Source organism: Camelina sativa, chromosome 20, assembly GCF_000633955.1.
Source record: "Camelina sativa cultivar DH55 chromosome 20, Cs, whole genome shotgun sequence".
NCBI classification, from domain to species: Eukaryota; Viridiplantae; Streptophyta; class Magnoliopsida; order Brassicales; family Brassicaceae; genus Camelina; species Camelina sativa.
Window position 1 is genome coordinate 13,301,836 of NC_025704.1, and position 18,139 is coordinate 13,319,974.

Sequence of the window (18,139 nt, forward strand, 5' to 3'; positions counted from 1 at the left end):
TCCTAAATAGCAGATCTAATAATTCATAAAATCCCTGTGAAAAACCCTAAACCTAACAAGCAAACTACTCAGACATAATCAATGAAGAACAAGACATGATTCTGAATAATAAGCAATAGAGATTAAAAGAGTAAGAAAGGAGTTTAAGAATTCTTCTCTCAAAGCAGTTCCGATCTCTCTCTCCAATAGCTCTCAAAAATCTCTCAGGGTTGCAGGAAAAAGAAAACTTGATAGAATGAAACTTCTCCAGGGTTTGGAAAACCTAAAAACTATATATATATATGTGTCCTAAAACACGTCAGGGACTAGTCTTGCAAATATGGAAAACTTCGGGCAACTTTGTAAAATTTCCAAATTTGGCTCTCTCGTCGGTTTGGACGGGGTGTCGATCGATGCTAAGGCAGTGTCGATCGACACCATCTCCTCTGATCGATTCCAAGTTGATTTCTTGCGGATTATTGCTCCAAACTGATCCAAATTGCTCCACTTTGCTCCTTCCATGCTAAAAACCTGTAAAGACTCAAAAACAATCTAGAAACAAATGAAAAGACACTAAAAGACTCCTTATATCATGGTTAAAAACCACAAAAACCATGATATATCAGTATCCACCTTCATAATCAAGGAAAGTAATAAAAATCTACAAAAAAAAAAAGAAGGAAAAGATAAATCAGAACCATATGGTGAACATTGAACAAAAAATAACACAAATTTTAAAATTGGAAACATTATAGGGTTTATTAATTTACCAACACAACAGTTTCTCTCATCTAGTGTAGCATTCTGAAACTTTGTTCCATCTGTTAAATGAAAAAAATTGTCTGAGGACCTGGGAGGTATTGGGCTGATCTGTGTTTTGCGTGTAATCAATATTTCGAAGGGATTATTGGAATTCCTTGGTGCTTGCTGGCTTTCAACAACTTTGAACCTATAAAGAAGAAACCACTTTCCTTGTTCCAATATGTCTACGAATTCATCAAAATAAACTCCAGCTCTGATTTTAGCATCGATTCTTTTATCCTACATCAAAAATGGAAAAGAATGATATAAATATAACAAAAAAATAATATGCAGAACAAAAAATTATAAATAGAATTTACCTTCTCATCCACCAAAATCAAACATTTAAAGATGGGTTGTCTGAATATTATATGGGGTGTCCACAACCGGAGTATATTCACTGCAATACTCAACCTCTTCTTTGTCAGATTCAATTCCTCTATGTATGCAACCATGTTTATAATTTTCTTTGTTCTATTACTTGCATAGAAGAAGAAAGATGAAAGATGAGTGGTGAAGGTATATAAGCTTTGGATACAAATCTGATAAATATAAGATTTAATGTTTGATGGGAGTAGTCAAAAGTAAAAGTTCTGACTTTTCTTATTGGAATGGTAAAGATTTAGACAACCAATTCTTCTTTCGTTGGAAGTGTGTCAAATTTTTAATATTGAACTTGTAGACATCCATGCATTGGTTTAAATTTAAATATTCATTTATTTTTGTTTTTGTTTTTTATGTTGTGTATTTATAAACAACCTTATACGTAATGGTAATTTGTTACTATATGTATTATTGCGTAATTATATAAATTAAATACAAAACATATGAAGAAAACTAAAAAATACAAAAAAAATCTTGCTGTTAAAATTTATATAAATTTTAACATGACATAGATAGAAACAAATTGTCAAAGATTTCATAATATTCTCCACTAAGTGTTATAGTTCATATAAGTAGTAATAATAACTTCTCCTGTGGATCACGTGTTTTACTACAATCTATAGCAGGTTAGTACAAATATATGTTCTATATACAATTTTTAATCTACATAGGTCTTTAGCCATAAACAATGATATATGTTATATTAGAAGCATAACATAAAAATAGTATGTAATAATAGTAGGGATTACAATAAATTTATAAATTTATTAAAAGAAAATAATAGTTACCATACACGATGATATATGTTATCTTATAAGCATAATAAAAAAATTGTATGTACTAATTGTTATATTAAAATAAATTTATAAAAAGAAACTAATAGTTACCAATAAGGACAATTCAAAAACTGAAAGAACTTAATTGGTCCATGTTTTTATAGAATATTGAATATTATGTATAAACATAAGTAGATGAATTTTATGTCTTAAAACAATAACTATTTTAAACGGATAAAATTAATACTAATTTAAACAATTAGCCCGATATTTAAATAATAATTTTAAAAAGTAATTAAGGATATTATAACAATTACAACTTAAAGATATCCTTAATTTAATAAAATTAACAGCATAGTACCACACCACATAATAAGCGAGAGATTGTTTAACAACGACAAAAGTTCATTTAAGGTCTAGAGTTCAAAAAGATAGATGCATAAACCAAAACATAGAAAAAGATGTTTATTCTTGATACCCTATTAGCACATCTTCCTCAGACGTCCTCTTCATTTGCCATTACATATGTTAAATAATGACGTGCAGCAAATTCAGAACTGCAGAAAAATCACTGTAAGATATTTTTATTAAATGAAAAAACTAATTTTAAAAATATAAATCTTACTTGGCTTTGTGATTTTCCAAACCCTCAATATTTGGTTGAATCAATAGTCTTGAGGAGCCATTACAATTGAGAATGCATGGTGCACCTAAAAACAAAAAGATATATTAAATTCTATGTACATTTTTATTATTACAAATAGTAAGGAAATAGACATACCTTCACTAACACCAAGTTTCCAGAATCGCAAAACACAAAACACTCGATCGGTTTTGTATGTAAGATGGCATCCTTTTTCTCTCCATTGATGCATGAAATATGAAGCATAATCCCTCTTAGTACAACACTTGAAAGTTTCATTCTTATGTTTATAGTTGCAGTACATTATTATTTAGCGGATTTAACTTTATCCTAAGATATTAACAATTGAGACTAAGCAAAAAATTTAATAAATTTATTACCTGCCATTCAAGAGAGTGAAGACTACTTCATCATAGTCGTCGGCTATCCCATTTTCGGCACTGGCAGTTCCATATATTCTTCTTTGCTTAACATCAATTATACATCCAAAGACATCTAAAACGGAATAAACGTTAAAATCAATTTTGATCAAAAATACAACGATTCTAACAAATTTGAAAGTTTAAAGACTAACCAAAAGATGAGCCATCAATAGATCTTCCGTTTTTCATGTCGTCAAAGTCTTTGAAACGAAAGAAATGAGAGGGACTCAAATCGGCAAGAATCATCATTTCCGTATCATTCCAAGTTTTGATCTGGTAAGGATGTGTTGTGTTTCGATCTTTGAGTGTTGGTTTGATGACCATAAAATTGAATATCGAATACTATTCTCCGTCGTAGATATACTAAGGAATTTCTTTCATAAGTGGAGTGTGGATGATAGTTGCTTCAATGGTATTACCCTTGCATGTACAATTAAAAATTGTATCAGAGATATTATAGAATCAGTTCATGTGTGAGTAATTGGCTATACATTGTATATAAAACATACACCCAAAAAGTTCATTTTTTTACCTTTTCATCAACCAAAAGCATCACCCTTTTCAGGAAGAAGTCCCGGATAAACCAAGTGCTCAAGACCTTTGTGGTAATCCTCCAATATGTCCTTCCCGGATGCAAATCAGAAATTCGTGTCATTGCCATGGGAATCTCTGCTCGTTAATTCTTTGTTCTAAGAGATTTTTTCAGAAGGATTTTTTTTTATTTTTGGTGATGGGAAACTGAAAGGTGTTAATAGTATCTTTATAAAGATATGAAGAGACCTTTCACTTCATTTTATGAAAAGTTGCCACTCATAGATTTTATTTTAACATTTTTAAATTATTTTCATAAATTATGATATATGATATATTAATTTTGGTAAGCAAATTTCAAAAGATTGATTTTGTGAAGATCTGATTATAATCACAATCAAATCATATATCTCTGTTTATCAGAGAAGGAAAATATATATACTTAAACAATAAAGTTTGGGGGGTAAAACAATTAAGTTTCTTTGTTAATCTTATGTATTTAATAGTGTGGATTTGATAACTATTTTGGTAGTTGTTATGTTTAATTTTTTTTTCTTCCATAAACGACATTGGTATATTCTCTTGCATAAAGATTAAACTTTTTTTTTCCATAATAGAAACTATGGTTTAGTTTTTTTTATTTAGTAGAAATATATTGTGATGTATAAAACGTTCAGTTTGTTAATTGTATTACCTCTATACATTTTATATCGAAACCATAGTTGTAAATGAATTGATTGGCACGTTGACAAACTTAATTAGATAATTGATGCAATAATCATTATTTCTACCTTCTCTAACGGTGAAAAATATAAAGTAATGGTTTTATAACTATATTTGATTATGATACATATATGAAAATCTATTGTCACTTTTAAACACTTAGATTGGGTATTCTTTAAAAAATCCAAAAATACCTTATCTATATTTTGAAGAAGTCTCTTTGGTAATTTTAAGCATTTAATAATGTGGATTTGATAACCATTTTGGTAGTTGTTATGCTTAATTTATTTTTCTTCCATTAACGACATTGGTATATTCTCTTGCATAAAGATTATACTTTTTTCCATAATAGATATTGAAGTTTTGTTTTTTTTTTATTTAGTAGAAATATATTGTGATGTATGAAAACGATCAGTTTGTTAATTGTATTACCTCTATACATTTTAAATCGAAACCATAGTATATTAAGCATAAAAAAAAAGACAATAGGAAGGCAATTAAAGTCAAAACATAAAATGAAAATAGGAAGCCAATTTATTTTATAAAAATAGAAATGATGATAGATAAATTAAAAAACTTAAAGCTGAAACATAGATAAGCAACAATAGTAAGATATCATTCTTCTAGTAATCCTCTAGCCAAACACACTTCTTTGTAAGAGTCATAGACCACACCATCAAACGTCCTCAAATCTTCATCACACCTTGGTCCTTTCAGAAAACGGAAAAGAAGTTGCAAGTGAACATGACCATGAAAATTACTTGGAATATAAGATGTCCTAGTATTCGATACTGCCCTCATTCTTTTGATCCAACATTTTTGTTCGGAATTCCAAGTAAAAAACTTAGGTATATCCTCAAACGTGAGTTCTCTTGCTAAAGATGAGTTGTGGTTTAGATCAAACCAAGCTCGAAGCAGTGGATCTTGGATGTCTTTCATTCTTTGGGTAAGTAAAGCAATATGCGAGTGATGCTTTTGTTCCTTGTTTCTGTTGGGGTTTACATAAGTTAGACATCTAGGGTTTGTGTGATAATAAATAATAATAATAAACCACACTTAATCTTTTTGGTAGAAATAATATTCTCTGAAATATTCTCGTTGTATAAGTAAGTCTTAACATACAAATAAGCAAAGTAGTTGTTTCCAATTAAGGACAAAATCTCGAAGTATAAGTAAATCTTAACAACCATATAAGCAAAGTAGTCGTTTCCTATAGAAATGACATAGTAAATATTACTTCGGTAGTATTTTTGGGAATTAATTTTTAATTATAAAAATTTAATAGTACGCTTTTTTATGTAAATTGTATTTAAAAAAGTAAATAAAATATACCAAAAGAACAATATCAAATTGAGTTATTGAGATTCAGCTAATTTGTTTGTATTTGGGTAAAAAGAATAATTGTCGGGATTTGTTTGATTTTGTATATAATTTTAACCTTTCTCGATTTTTATAAAGAAATCTTAGTGTATTAAACATAAAAGAAACAAAAAAAACCAACATACCAACATAAGGCAATTACAAAAGAAGGAAAAAAATCAAATTTATCACTTAAGTTTAGAAACTGAGGATTTAAATCCCTTATTATGTGATTTCTTTAGTTGTCCTTCTCAAAAGTCATAGTTGTCATCATCAGGATCTCTGTTGAAAGATATTCTGAAAAAAAGGAAATACAATTGTTAGTAATAATATATTATAAAAAAAAACCAAATTTCATGACAGTAAGAGGATACATGTTTCTAAAATCATAGACTTTTGTATATGGTGGATCAATTAGAATAGTAGACATTGCAGGAACACTTTCAAGTTCGATTTTCTCACCTACAATTTGAATAAATTATTATGTGAAGTTATTAAGCAATCATGTAAATTGACAGCATGGATTCAAAAAATATACCATTTGCAGAATACTTTGGCTTCCAGAAACGTAGTACACCTATAATAGGAATTGTGAAGCTTCGAACCCAGTTTCATCTAAAATAGTCAGCATGTTCATTGTAAGCTAGACAATGAATCTCTTCGTCGCTATAAAATAATATATTTGAGTAAATATCAAATTTAAAACAGTATTTGTATACATTATTTTCTTAAAAAGTTGTGTATTTGGAGAATTATTACTTTTCAGTAATAAGAGAAAAACGTATCACCCTGTCCATCCCATTAAATTGAATAGAAGTTTCTTCATCGAGATACCTAATAGGCTGCACGCGGACTATTCGACCCATAATCTCTGCAAGTGATAAGTTTAGTAGGTTAAAAATTAAACCAAAGAATACCAACAGAGTATACAAATCATTATTAATATATATTAATACCTAAGCATTTGTTTCTGTCGGCATGATAACCATAAAAAATGTATCCCATGAAACATAGTCGATGAAATGATTGGTGGTCCTTGCTTCAGTGTATTCAACTCTTGTTTCTTCCTTGAATAGTATGCGTAGACTAATATAGATTAAACTGATAACCCTTCTGGTGTTGACCACTTGGAAAGTTGTTATGATTTTCCAAGCATCTTCTTCAAATTGATCCGATAAATATTGGATCAAGTGATTTGGAATGGTTGCGAACATTTTATCACCCTGTTTAATATAAATATATAAAACGAAGAACAAAATTTTAGAACAAAGAGAAAATTACAGAAATTTTTAAAAAACAGAAGACTTTTACTTACAAAGATATCACAAACAATCATTTCAATACAGTCATCTTCTTCAGCTCTCTTTCGCCATTTACGAAGAACCTTCACACATTACGACCATAAGAATCCCATGTATACATGTTACGTAGTCGATCAAAGCCAAGATTCATGATATCAGATAAAGAAGGATAAAAAAAATTTTCTTTTTGGAAGGAAGTTAAATAAGTATGCGAAAGGTGAATATCAAGTATTGCAAAGAGGAATTTATATATAGAGTTAAAGATGAGTATTGAGGTATTGAGATTCACCTAATTTGATCGTATTTCAGTAAAAGTGTAATTATCGGGATTATATTCAATGTATTTATAAAAAAAAATGTCATTAAAGGTGGCTTCCATGAACGTGAGGATGGTTTGCATGAATGTTTTGAAAAAAATTTGAGATTCACTTGTCAACTTGAATTTCCCCTTTATTAGTAACTATGAATTAAAAAGAGATGTATACATTGAATGTTTTTTACAAATTATACACAAAATCATGTACTGATTAAAACTTGTATTATTACAAAGGTCATATTTAACAGTATTTTATATATAAATTGTATAGAAGATGGAAATGATAAATCTTCATTATAATTTTATTCAATAATGAAATCATCAAAAATTTCAAACAATAAACCATAAACATATAGAAATTATAATTGGAAATTATACATGCTTATCTTAATCGATATAGAAGATAGAGATGATAAATCAACTTTCCGGAAAGTAATATAACTATGAAATCTTAGTTATAATTTTATTCAATAAGGAAATATAAAAAAAAACCATAAACCACAACCAATATCGAAATTCAAAATACTCAAAGTAGATAATAAAATCAAAGGAAATTAATTCAACAAATGGTCTAGTTCCTTAGAAACACCAGCAGCATTAATAGCTTCCGAATTAACCAACTTAGAACAATGTTTTTTGGATGTAGATGATTGGTCATCTCCTTCGATTTCGTTTGATGAACCTCTTTTCGATGATGGTGTGGAGGATGTTGAAGCATCGACATCCTCACCCCCATCAGTAAGCATTAAAGAATCCTATTTACATAAATTTTACAGTTATAAATCAAAAAGGATCTTCGACAAAAAATTTTACAGTTACAAATATTAATCTTCAACCTTTAGTTTATATATATATATATATATATATATATATATATAAGATATAGATACCTGACCACCAGATAACATTGAAGAAGGATCTACATATGTGTCCGAAGGGACAATTTGGAGATCAAATTTATTCCCGTCAGAGCACAATGCAGCCACATTGTAAGTGGTGGAGTTCCCCCTAATATGCTTCGGCTCGATAGAAAAGAGGAACTCGAATGTCTGGCCTTCTAAAGCTTTAACTTCGGGAGAAATATAATCAAGATCTTCTAGCTGATTTATACATAAGCAAATTGATTGTTTTAAACTATCTAAAGATTCGAATAAAACGTTATAAACAAAAATACGTCTATAAACATGCATAATTGCCAAATTGTATCTATTGTTTAAGAGGTCTGAAGCTTGAATTCCAACCATCTCGGCAGCGAAGGTGTCAAACACCATACATTTCGTTTCTCCAGTATCGTCTTTGATTTTTAGATAAATCCAGAACCTTAAAATTATTTGATGTGAAAATTCAGTTGATTTGATGTTAGTGTTATATAATAGTATATAACTAACTTATATATAAATTTAGGTGTAAATTTAAATAAGAAATTTACTTGGGAGAGACATTTGTTGTGAACTCTTTGCAATACTCACAAAAAAACTTTGGTGATGGTTTTTACTTTTCATCTTCCAACTTAATATCTTGCATCACGATAGTCTTTTTATTGCATTTTTACACGCAATGTAGACCCAAGCATAGTCTCTATCGACTTCAAATACTGTACAAACAGTGCGACACATCCCCACCTATAAAGATTTATTTTTATAAAATATTATTAAATTTATAATAGTTAAAGATAAAAGATTGTAATATAATAAGTATACCTCAAAGGCATGAAGGACTTCTTGGATAGTTTTCACTGGGAATTCTTCTATTTCTTCCTTTTTAGGTTTTCCCCAAAATACTTTCTTTTGCAATGAATCCATGATAGTTAATTGCAAGCCATCATTAGAAAGCCTAAAATTCAAGGTGCAAAGGTTATTGAATTTTGACAATAGACAAGAATATATATAAAAGTATATGACAAAAGAAACTGACAGATGTCTTAGTTCTTCAACTTCAGGGATTACTGGATTGATTCTAACTTGTGACCAGTCCCACTGATTTTGAACACTCCAGACATCTGTAAAAATGGTTGGACAAATAAAATATATAATAATTATTTAATAGACTATAAATAAGTTGGAGGAATGGAAAATACGTACCGTTGTAACAATTGACTTTAGCAAATCTTATTAAGCAGAAAACAATACCATTGGTAGATTCGTGGCAAGCTTTACTTATTATTTGGGAGCAAGTACCCCATAGAGTATACAAAACACGTGTATCCCTGTGTAAAAAAGAAGTCTTTCAAAATAGGTAGATGTAGTTTTGCAATATTTGTCAGATGTTAGATAAATTGTAAAACAAATGTTATATCAAAAAAACTTACTTAGAATTTCTCAGGTGAAAGTCGATTTTGGTAGTTGGTTTGTTTGTTGAAGTTATTTCTTTAATTTCACCACAGTCGACAATTTGACCAAAGAAATCTGAGATAAAACTTTTTGGTTAGTTTATAAGTAAAAAGTATGACATATTAATCTTAAATGTAATATGATAGACGTACCAAATAATGAACTTTCGTTTTGCTTCCCGGCCAGAACATTATCGTAAGATGCTAATGAAAGAAACATATCATCAGATATGTTATCAGAAGGGTTAACAAATGTTCTCGATGTGAAGACAATCTTCCATTTCAATTCAGATAGCTTGATAGCACCATAAGTAGGAGACAAATTAAAAGTTGAAATAAAAATCCAACTCCCTTATTTGAGTTTCCCTTCAAACGGTCTGATTTGATCCATTTTTACAGTAGCAGCTATCTTATCACCCTACACAATATAAATATATAATTAAAAAATCAGGTAAAAATAATTATATATAAGAACGATAAGAATGAAACGGATGATTACTACCACAGCATCTGCTAAAAACATTTCAATGGTTTCTTCGATTTTAATGTTGTAATGCCTCCACATATGCAAAATCTTGACTTGTATAAGCCAGTTGACTCTGTAGGGCCTGAGTGACTTAAGAGGGGAAATGGGGAGAGGTGAGGCTAACATTTTTCGTTGTGTATGAAATTATGTTTCTTTGTACAATGAGTATGTTCTTATATAATTTTTACGATGGTGTATCGAATATTCACACCGATAATTAAGGTGGGCATTGATTTAATGATCCGATAATATCAAGAGGAATAAAGATCTCTATACTGAAAGAGTTAAGGTATATACGATCTTCTGAGAGAATATCGGTTAGCATATATTGTTACAATTTAAAGTAAAATCATGGATTTATATGGTAACTATAGTAGTCGTTTTAGATATTTTTAGAATATATTTAAAAGTACTATTTATCGCGGATCCTAAATTAACTACGAATGCGGAATTTATTTATTAGTAAGATCTCTAAGAAATATTAATAACGATAGATTTGAGATAATTATGGAATTGATTTAATGGTATTATATGTCGATCAAGATAAATTAACATAGAATGCAGGATTTTTTAATACTAACGGGTCATTTAGGATCCGCGTGTTTATCCGTTTAGAGGGGGTGTGAAATTGCGTCGTTACCCTTTTTAAAAATCGAATATTTGTTCATAACTCCAATGGTATACCCTTATAATTTTTTACAAAACAAAGGTTTAGTCTATAAACGTCTTTCAAAATAATAGTAGGGATACGTATTAGGATGTCGTCGGTCAAAATTATTAGTATCTTATAATGAACAACAAATCTACCGAACTATATAAATATAATACAGGATACAAAACTATATAATTACTAGATTTTAACCCGCGGTACACCGCAGACATATAATTTTTATTATAATTTATATTTATGTTGTATCTATTTATTAAATATTGGATGTTTTGTAAATAGAAAAAAAAACTAAATTTTCCGGTTATTATGTGAATAAATGTTTATATTATTTTATTAACCCGCAATACACTTCATGACCATTTGTTTGTTATATTTAATTTGTTTTATTTAGTGTTTGAAATTCTATTTTGATTTTTAATTATTATAACAATGAATAAGGGATCTAAATACATAATAAGTAATATATATGCTGTGATTAAGTCACATTTTTCCTAATGATTTAATTATTTTATATAATCTTAGTTAAATCAACTTGATTTTATGTCAAGTATTTTAATATTATTAGTCTTAATAAATAATTAAATGAGGATATAACCCGTGTTAACACAAATGTAATAACATTTTATTAATTTCAACATGTTCTTTTTATAACTCATCTACTATATAATTATATAGTATTTTAAACTTTTTTAATTTTACATAATCGTAATAATCAAAATTTCTATTAAGTTTATATATGTTAATTATAATATTTAAATAAATGTCAGTTGAAGTTTTTCTTACGTTAAGAATCAAAGCTCATATGTTTTGGAAAACAAAATGGGAATCAAATTGTTGTTTTCTTCGTTTGCGTAGGATTCAGATATATAATATCTTCAAAACACAACAGAATGTGTAGTTAAATATATGATAATTTCTATTTCCATATTGATTGCTGTTATTTATTTAGTTGAAATGAAATGTAAAATATTTAGGAAACAAAATCTGAAGTCATGTTAGTTTTGGAAAATTTTTTGGAGTTAATGTTGTAAATAACTTTTTAAATAAACAAAACTAAAAGGACATAATATAAAATGTACTTAAAAAATGTTAATATAGATATAGCAAAAGATGCTAACACGTTTACCACAAAACTATACGTTTTTTCACATGATATGGTGGGTGATGTTTCTAATATAGCAAGTTTCTCCAACTGATGCAAATTTATAATTACTTTAACGCAAACAATATGTATGGACCTCACTGGGCCTGTTAACCAGTTTCTTTTGGGATATTCATATCCGTTTTACCTATAATTTTATTTATCTGTATCGGGAAATTTCACGAATATCCGTAAATATACTGTCTTAGACTAAAATACTGGATATCTCAAAAAAAAAAACAGATATCTATTTTAAAAATTTGTATTATTCATATCTGTTTTATCCATCATTTTAGTGATCGTATCTATATCTATTTGGCCGGATATTTACTTTTGGAACGGATACCAAATACGAATACAGATATCCGCAGACCGCAGATATGGATATTAATCCCAAACCTACACTCAACTAATTGAATTTAAAAGTATATGTAATTTTTATTCTCGTGTCGACGACAGAGGAATTTTGAATAATCTGAGAGCTTTCGATTTCTGACATTTCACGTAGAAAACGTGATACTGGAGAGTGGAGAGTTTCATACTGGTGGCAAAAATTATTGCCAAACATAAATAAATAAATAAATAAATAAAGAACCAAAAAGCTTTATATAAACTTAAATAAGTTTTGATGTCAAAGTCTACTTACCCAATCAATTACCTCACTGATTTGTACCCTTTTCAATCTTTTTCGATTGTTAAATGGAAACAGGTTTTTTTTTTTTGTCTTCTTACAAAAGATTAATTTTCACGCAAGTACAAAAGAAATGTTCACATTAGCTAAAAAAGTCTAAAATTAATAACCAGATTAATCGTCCCCATTTATTTTTTAATTAATTTTTCGTGTGACTTTTGCAAAAAGTCTATTTAGATTAAAACCCCTTTACTGTATGCCGTTTTAGTAGTTTCACATTTCACAAACACAGTAAAAAATTGTTGTCCCGAAAACGATGATATAGTTAACTTCATCTAAAAAACCGATACAATGGTTTGAACATCTTCAATATTGTACGTAATTTAGTTTTACTTATACAATATTTTAACATAATGTGGTCTTATATTGATTTGTACCAATATTTAAAATCAACCAGCAGCAAAACAAGATAATCACATTTAGTTTTTTTTTTTTAAACTCAATAAAAAAAGGTAAAAATTAGTACTGTGAATAGGTGACGTGGGATGGATAAACGTCTCATTAAATGCACGTAGCAGAAACCGGAGGACCGAGGACCCTACCCTCCCCCCCCCTTCAGTGTTAAATTCTCCTGCCGGAGCGTGGTCCCTACGCGACCTCCTTCTTCACCGGAAGTGTATAACGCGAGTGCACTCCACCGCGTCGGGACAAAAAAACTCTAAAATGTCCCCTCAAAGAAAGAAAAAAGAAAAAAAAAGTAAAGAGATGGTGAGCTGTGTAAAAAAAAGGACCCACCACACCCATGTGCTTCTCCTTCCCTGTCTCCACCAGCTCCCTCCTCCTCCTTCTCAATCATTTGCTTCTTCCCTTCTTCTTCTTCTCTCACTGTGTTAAGTAAAAATAATAATAATACTAAGAGAGAAGAACAACCCCAGATCGAAACCAAACCATGTCTATTAACAACAACGGAGTTATGATCTCATCATCATCAAACGGATCAGCTTTAATCGAACAACAACAGCAGCAAAAATCTTCTTCTTCAGTCGTGGTGAAGAAACCACCGGCGAAAGATCGACACAGCAAAGTCGATGGAAGAGGGAGAAGGATCCGTATGCCTATTATATGCGCAGCTCGTGTGTTTCAGCTAACAAGAGAGCTTGGTCACAAATCAGATGGTCAAACTATTGAATGGTTACTTCGTCAAGCTGAGCCTTCTATTATAGCTGCGACAGGAACTGGTACAACTCCCGCTAGTTTCTCTACTGCTTCTGTCTCAATCCGTGGATCCAACAATTCTACTTCTTTGTCTTCCTCTCTTCTTGATCATAAACCCACCACTTTACTTGGTTCGTCTTCTCCGTTTATACTTGGGAAACGTGTCAGAGCTGATGAGGATAGTCATAATCACAATAATAATAATAGTTCTGGTGGTAAAGATGAGAGCTTTACGACGACGACACCAGCTGGGTTTTGGGCTGTTCCGGCGAGGCCTGATTTTGGACAAGTTTGGAGCTTTACAGGAGGAGGAGCTCCAGTACAAGAGATGTTTTTACAACAACATCAACATCATCAGCAACCTTTGTTTGTTCATCATCATCAGCAACAACAACAACAACAAGCTGCAATGGGTGAAGCTTCAGCTGCTAGAGTTGGGAATTATCTTCCGGGTCATCTTAATTTGCTTGCTTCTTTATCCGGTGGATCTCCTGGGTCGGGTCGAAGAGATGAAGATCCACGTTAATGGTGGTTTGTTTAACAAGTTAAGCCCCCTTTTAGTAGGTTTCGAGAGGGCTAATTTGGTATATATATATATAAATATTTATTATCTTATTCGTCATTTGTTGTGTGTGTTCTTGGAGATTGATTTGGTTTCAGAATCTTCCTCAAGTGATTTGAGAGTATCGTTTAGCCTTAAGTATTGTTTTTTTGATTAGGGTTAAATTAGGGTTTAAGAATGTGTTTTTTTTTTGGAGGAAGATTACTTTTCGTTTAGAAAAAAGGAAAAATTTCAGAAACCGCGGAGGTTTCTTTTTGTCCTTTTTTTGTTGTTGTTGTGTCTGGTTTGTTTTTCCGGCGAAACAGAGCCGTCGTTAAAATTCCAGATATATTATGTGTTGGTGCTAATTTGTGTAATGATGTGTTTACAATTGTGGTGAAGCATTTGGCGTAAGCTGTTATAACCACAGTTTATATATTTTTAATAAATATTTTCGACTTCATTATTGTTATTTGTTCATTCTTCTCTGCATTTATTTGATAGAGCTAGACTAAAGCATTTTTTATGTGAGTGTGATTGTTTCGTTGAAATCGAACTGGATGATGATGAATTTGAATTGAACCATTATATAAACCATGTTATGTTTTGTGGATTTGTAGAGGTTTTTTGGTCTTTTTCTTTGGGTTTCGCGTTATATGATTTAAATGCGAGAACAGAGGTAGCTAAACAGAGGATTAAAAATAAAATAAAAAAGACAAACCAGTTGTGTCTGAAAAAAAAATGAAAAGACAAATTAACCAGTTGTGTCTGAAATTCTGAATTCTTCATTTTTGTTGCCTTTTTTGTTTCGTATATGACTTTATGAACTTGTGCTTTTTGAAAGTTTGGTTTGTCACGTTTAGTCAGAGAAAGATTCATTCACTGTTTAAACCATATGTGAATATGACTTCAAATGTTTATTTATATACATCGACTAGCTTTATGTTTATTTTGATTTTTTTGGAGAAAGAAAAAAGTACTGTATGTATTGTATAAATCGTAATAGTGTGTTATAAGAACTGTAATAGTAAACTTATGCAAAACATATAAACTCAAAGTAAAGATAATGATGACTAATGCGGTAGATCATTATATAGTTTTGTGGTTTCATATTCTCGATCCTAGCTATATCTTATATCTGCTGAGTAGTGTATTAAATTAAGAGTTTATTTATTATTACAATTATTAGGAAGCGGGCCCGTGCATTGATAATAATTCTTTGGTCGTGCTTACGCTTTCTAGAATTTGATTTTGTGTTGTCACAAGTATGTCTGGCTTTTTCTTCGACACTCTCTATTTCCATGCTCATTTGGAATATTTCTATATATTATCAAAATGTTTGATAACCAGAAAGTATAAGAAATTAAAATTCAACTAAAATTTTAAAAAACTTTATTTACAAAAAAATGGAAACTAACCTGGATCATTTATATCTAATGGACATCCTACATAACAAAAAAAATAAAAATATTTTTACATTTATACCATGTTTGTTAAAAAAATTTAAATAAGTTAAATAAGTCAATAATAGAACTTATCTAAAATTATACCATGTTTGTTAAAAAATTTTGTCTTATCTGTAACTCTAGCATCACTGCATGTCATCATGCCTCACTCTTGGTTTTGACATCCTGGGAGTATTGTCCTGCAATGCATGAACATATTAATCCACATGCCCGCATGTGTTTTGTAATAGAATGTATGTTTGAATGATATACTCTTTCACAACTTAACAAATTAAAAAGCCACATCTATACTAGTATTTTTTGCAGCAGTTTTTGCTCAAAAATATTTTTTGGAAAGTTTTTACATTTAATGCTTTGACTTTAATATTAGTTACCAAAACTTCAAAATTAATTCTAGGTAAGATTTAGAAAATACGAAAATCTTTCTACATCATTCAAACATAAAGTATGATTTCCTTACATTTTTATAATAAATATTTTTTTTTGAATTTTAAATTTAAATTATCTTGAATTATTCTATAATACATTTAGTTAATAAAAATTGTGATTTTTTTCCTGCATATGATGTAATAAAATTTTTTTAAAAAGGACATATATTACTCAATAGATGAATGAAAAAATACCGGTACAATATCCTATATCGTCTAAAAAAAATTGGGCAATGGTTTAGAGTCATATTATAAAAGAGACCAAAATGATTATGAATACAAATGAGTAGAAAAAGCTTGATTTATCAGACATTCAAACTTTAAAAACTTTTCTTTGGTTTATTCCGGTTCTTTATTTTAAATATTTTTAAAAGGTTAAATATGAAAAATATTTAAAAATATTAAAAGGTTAAATATGATAAATATTATACTGTCGATATAGTGTGAGTTAAAATATCTCGGGACGGGGTGATATAGCAGGACGGGTTTTATCAATACTTATATAGATTAAAAAATATCATTAATTCGATGTTAGACGGGTAAAACATCATTTCATTATTTTGTTAACACTGTTTGTATCAGAAAATAGATATATCTGATTAAATTGATTAAATAAATATTATGTAAAAAAATTTATATTGTGATATTATATGGTTTATTTAACAATTATTATATAATTATAACATATTTAACCAACAAATACAATTTATAATTTAAATATTTTAGTTATAAATAATTTTGCTCCGCGGTGTACCGCGGGTCCTAATCTAGTACACTCATATATAAGAAACACTAATAGGTCATTCGCAGCGAAAATATATAAAATTACCTTGAATTAGAGATTGATGTTTATTAGTTAAAAAACACTTCAATATAACAATTTTTTAGTTTTATTTAGTACTCAGAAAATAATTTTTCGAAATTTATTTATGTAGTCAAGAAAAGTTTATATATAATAAACAAAGAGGTGTAAGTTATAGAGGTGTTAAATGTAAATGTGTAAAAATTAATAGATGTGAAACATGGAGGTACAACAAAGAGATGCAAAAATTAAGAAGTGTGATTTTTGAAAGATAGGGGTGCGATGAGAAGACACGATTAATAATTTTAAACTGTTGAATTAAAAGTGAAACTAATCTCATTAGTTGGATTAAAAGTTGACACAAAAAAGTGGGTTTGCTATTATATAGTTAGTTAAAAAACACTTCAATATAACAATTCTTTAGTTTTATTTAGTACTCAGAAAATAATTTTTCGAAACTTGTTTATGTAGTCAAGAAAAGTTTATATATAATAAACAAAGAGCTGTAAGACATAGAGGTGTGAAATGTAAATGTGTAAAAATTAATAGATGTGAAACATGGAGGTACAACAAAGAGGTGTAACACATAGAGGTGTGAAATAAAAAGGTGTAAAAATTAATAGATGTGATTTTTGAAACCAGGAGGTACAACAAAGAGATGCAAAAATTAAGAGGTGTGATTTTTGAAAGATGGGGGTGCGACGAAAAGACATGATTAATAATTTTAAACCATTGGATTAAAAGTTGAAGTAATCTCATCCATTAGATTAAAAATTGATACAAAAAGTGGGTTTGCTATTATATAGTTAGTTAAAAAACACTTCAATATAACAATTCTTTAGTTTTATTTAGTACTCAGAAAATAATTTTTCGAAACTTGTTTATGTAGTCAAGAAAAGTTTATATATAATAAACAAAGAGCTGTAAGACATAGATGTGTGAAATGTAAAGGTGTAAAAATTAATAGATGTGAAACATGGAGGTACAACAAAGAGGTGTAACACATAGAGATGTGAAATAAAAAGGTGTAAAAATTAATGGATGTGATTTTTGAAACAGGAGGTACAACAAAGAGATGCAAAAATTAAGAAGTGTGATTTTTGAAAGATAGGGGTGCGATGAGAAGATACGATTAATAATTTTAAACTATTGGAT

The 18,139-nt window shown here is 29.3% G+C and overlaps 1 protein-coding gene across 1 annotated transcript; it reads left to right on the top strand.

Moving 5' to 3' along the window:
* Positions 13,331–14,760, top strand: LOC104770682 (transcription factor TCP7-like). Its single transcript, XM_010495145.2, has one exon. The coding sequence runs from the start codon at positions 13,482–13,484 to the stop codon at positions 14,271–14,273; it is 792 nt and encodes a 263-aa protein (XP_010493447.1). The 5' UTR covers positions 13,331–13,481; the 3' UTR covers positions 14,274–14,760.

Excerpts from the sequence above, each read along its gene's own strand:
- LOC104770682 (XM_010495145.2), top strand. The coding sequence starts at position 13,482 with ATGTCTATTAACAACAACGGAGTTATGATCTCATCATCATCAAACGGA.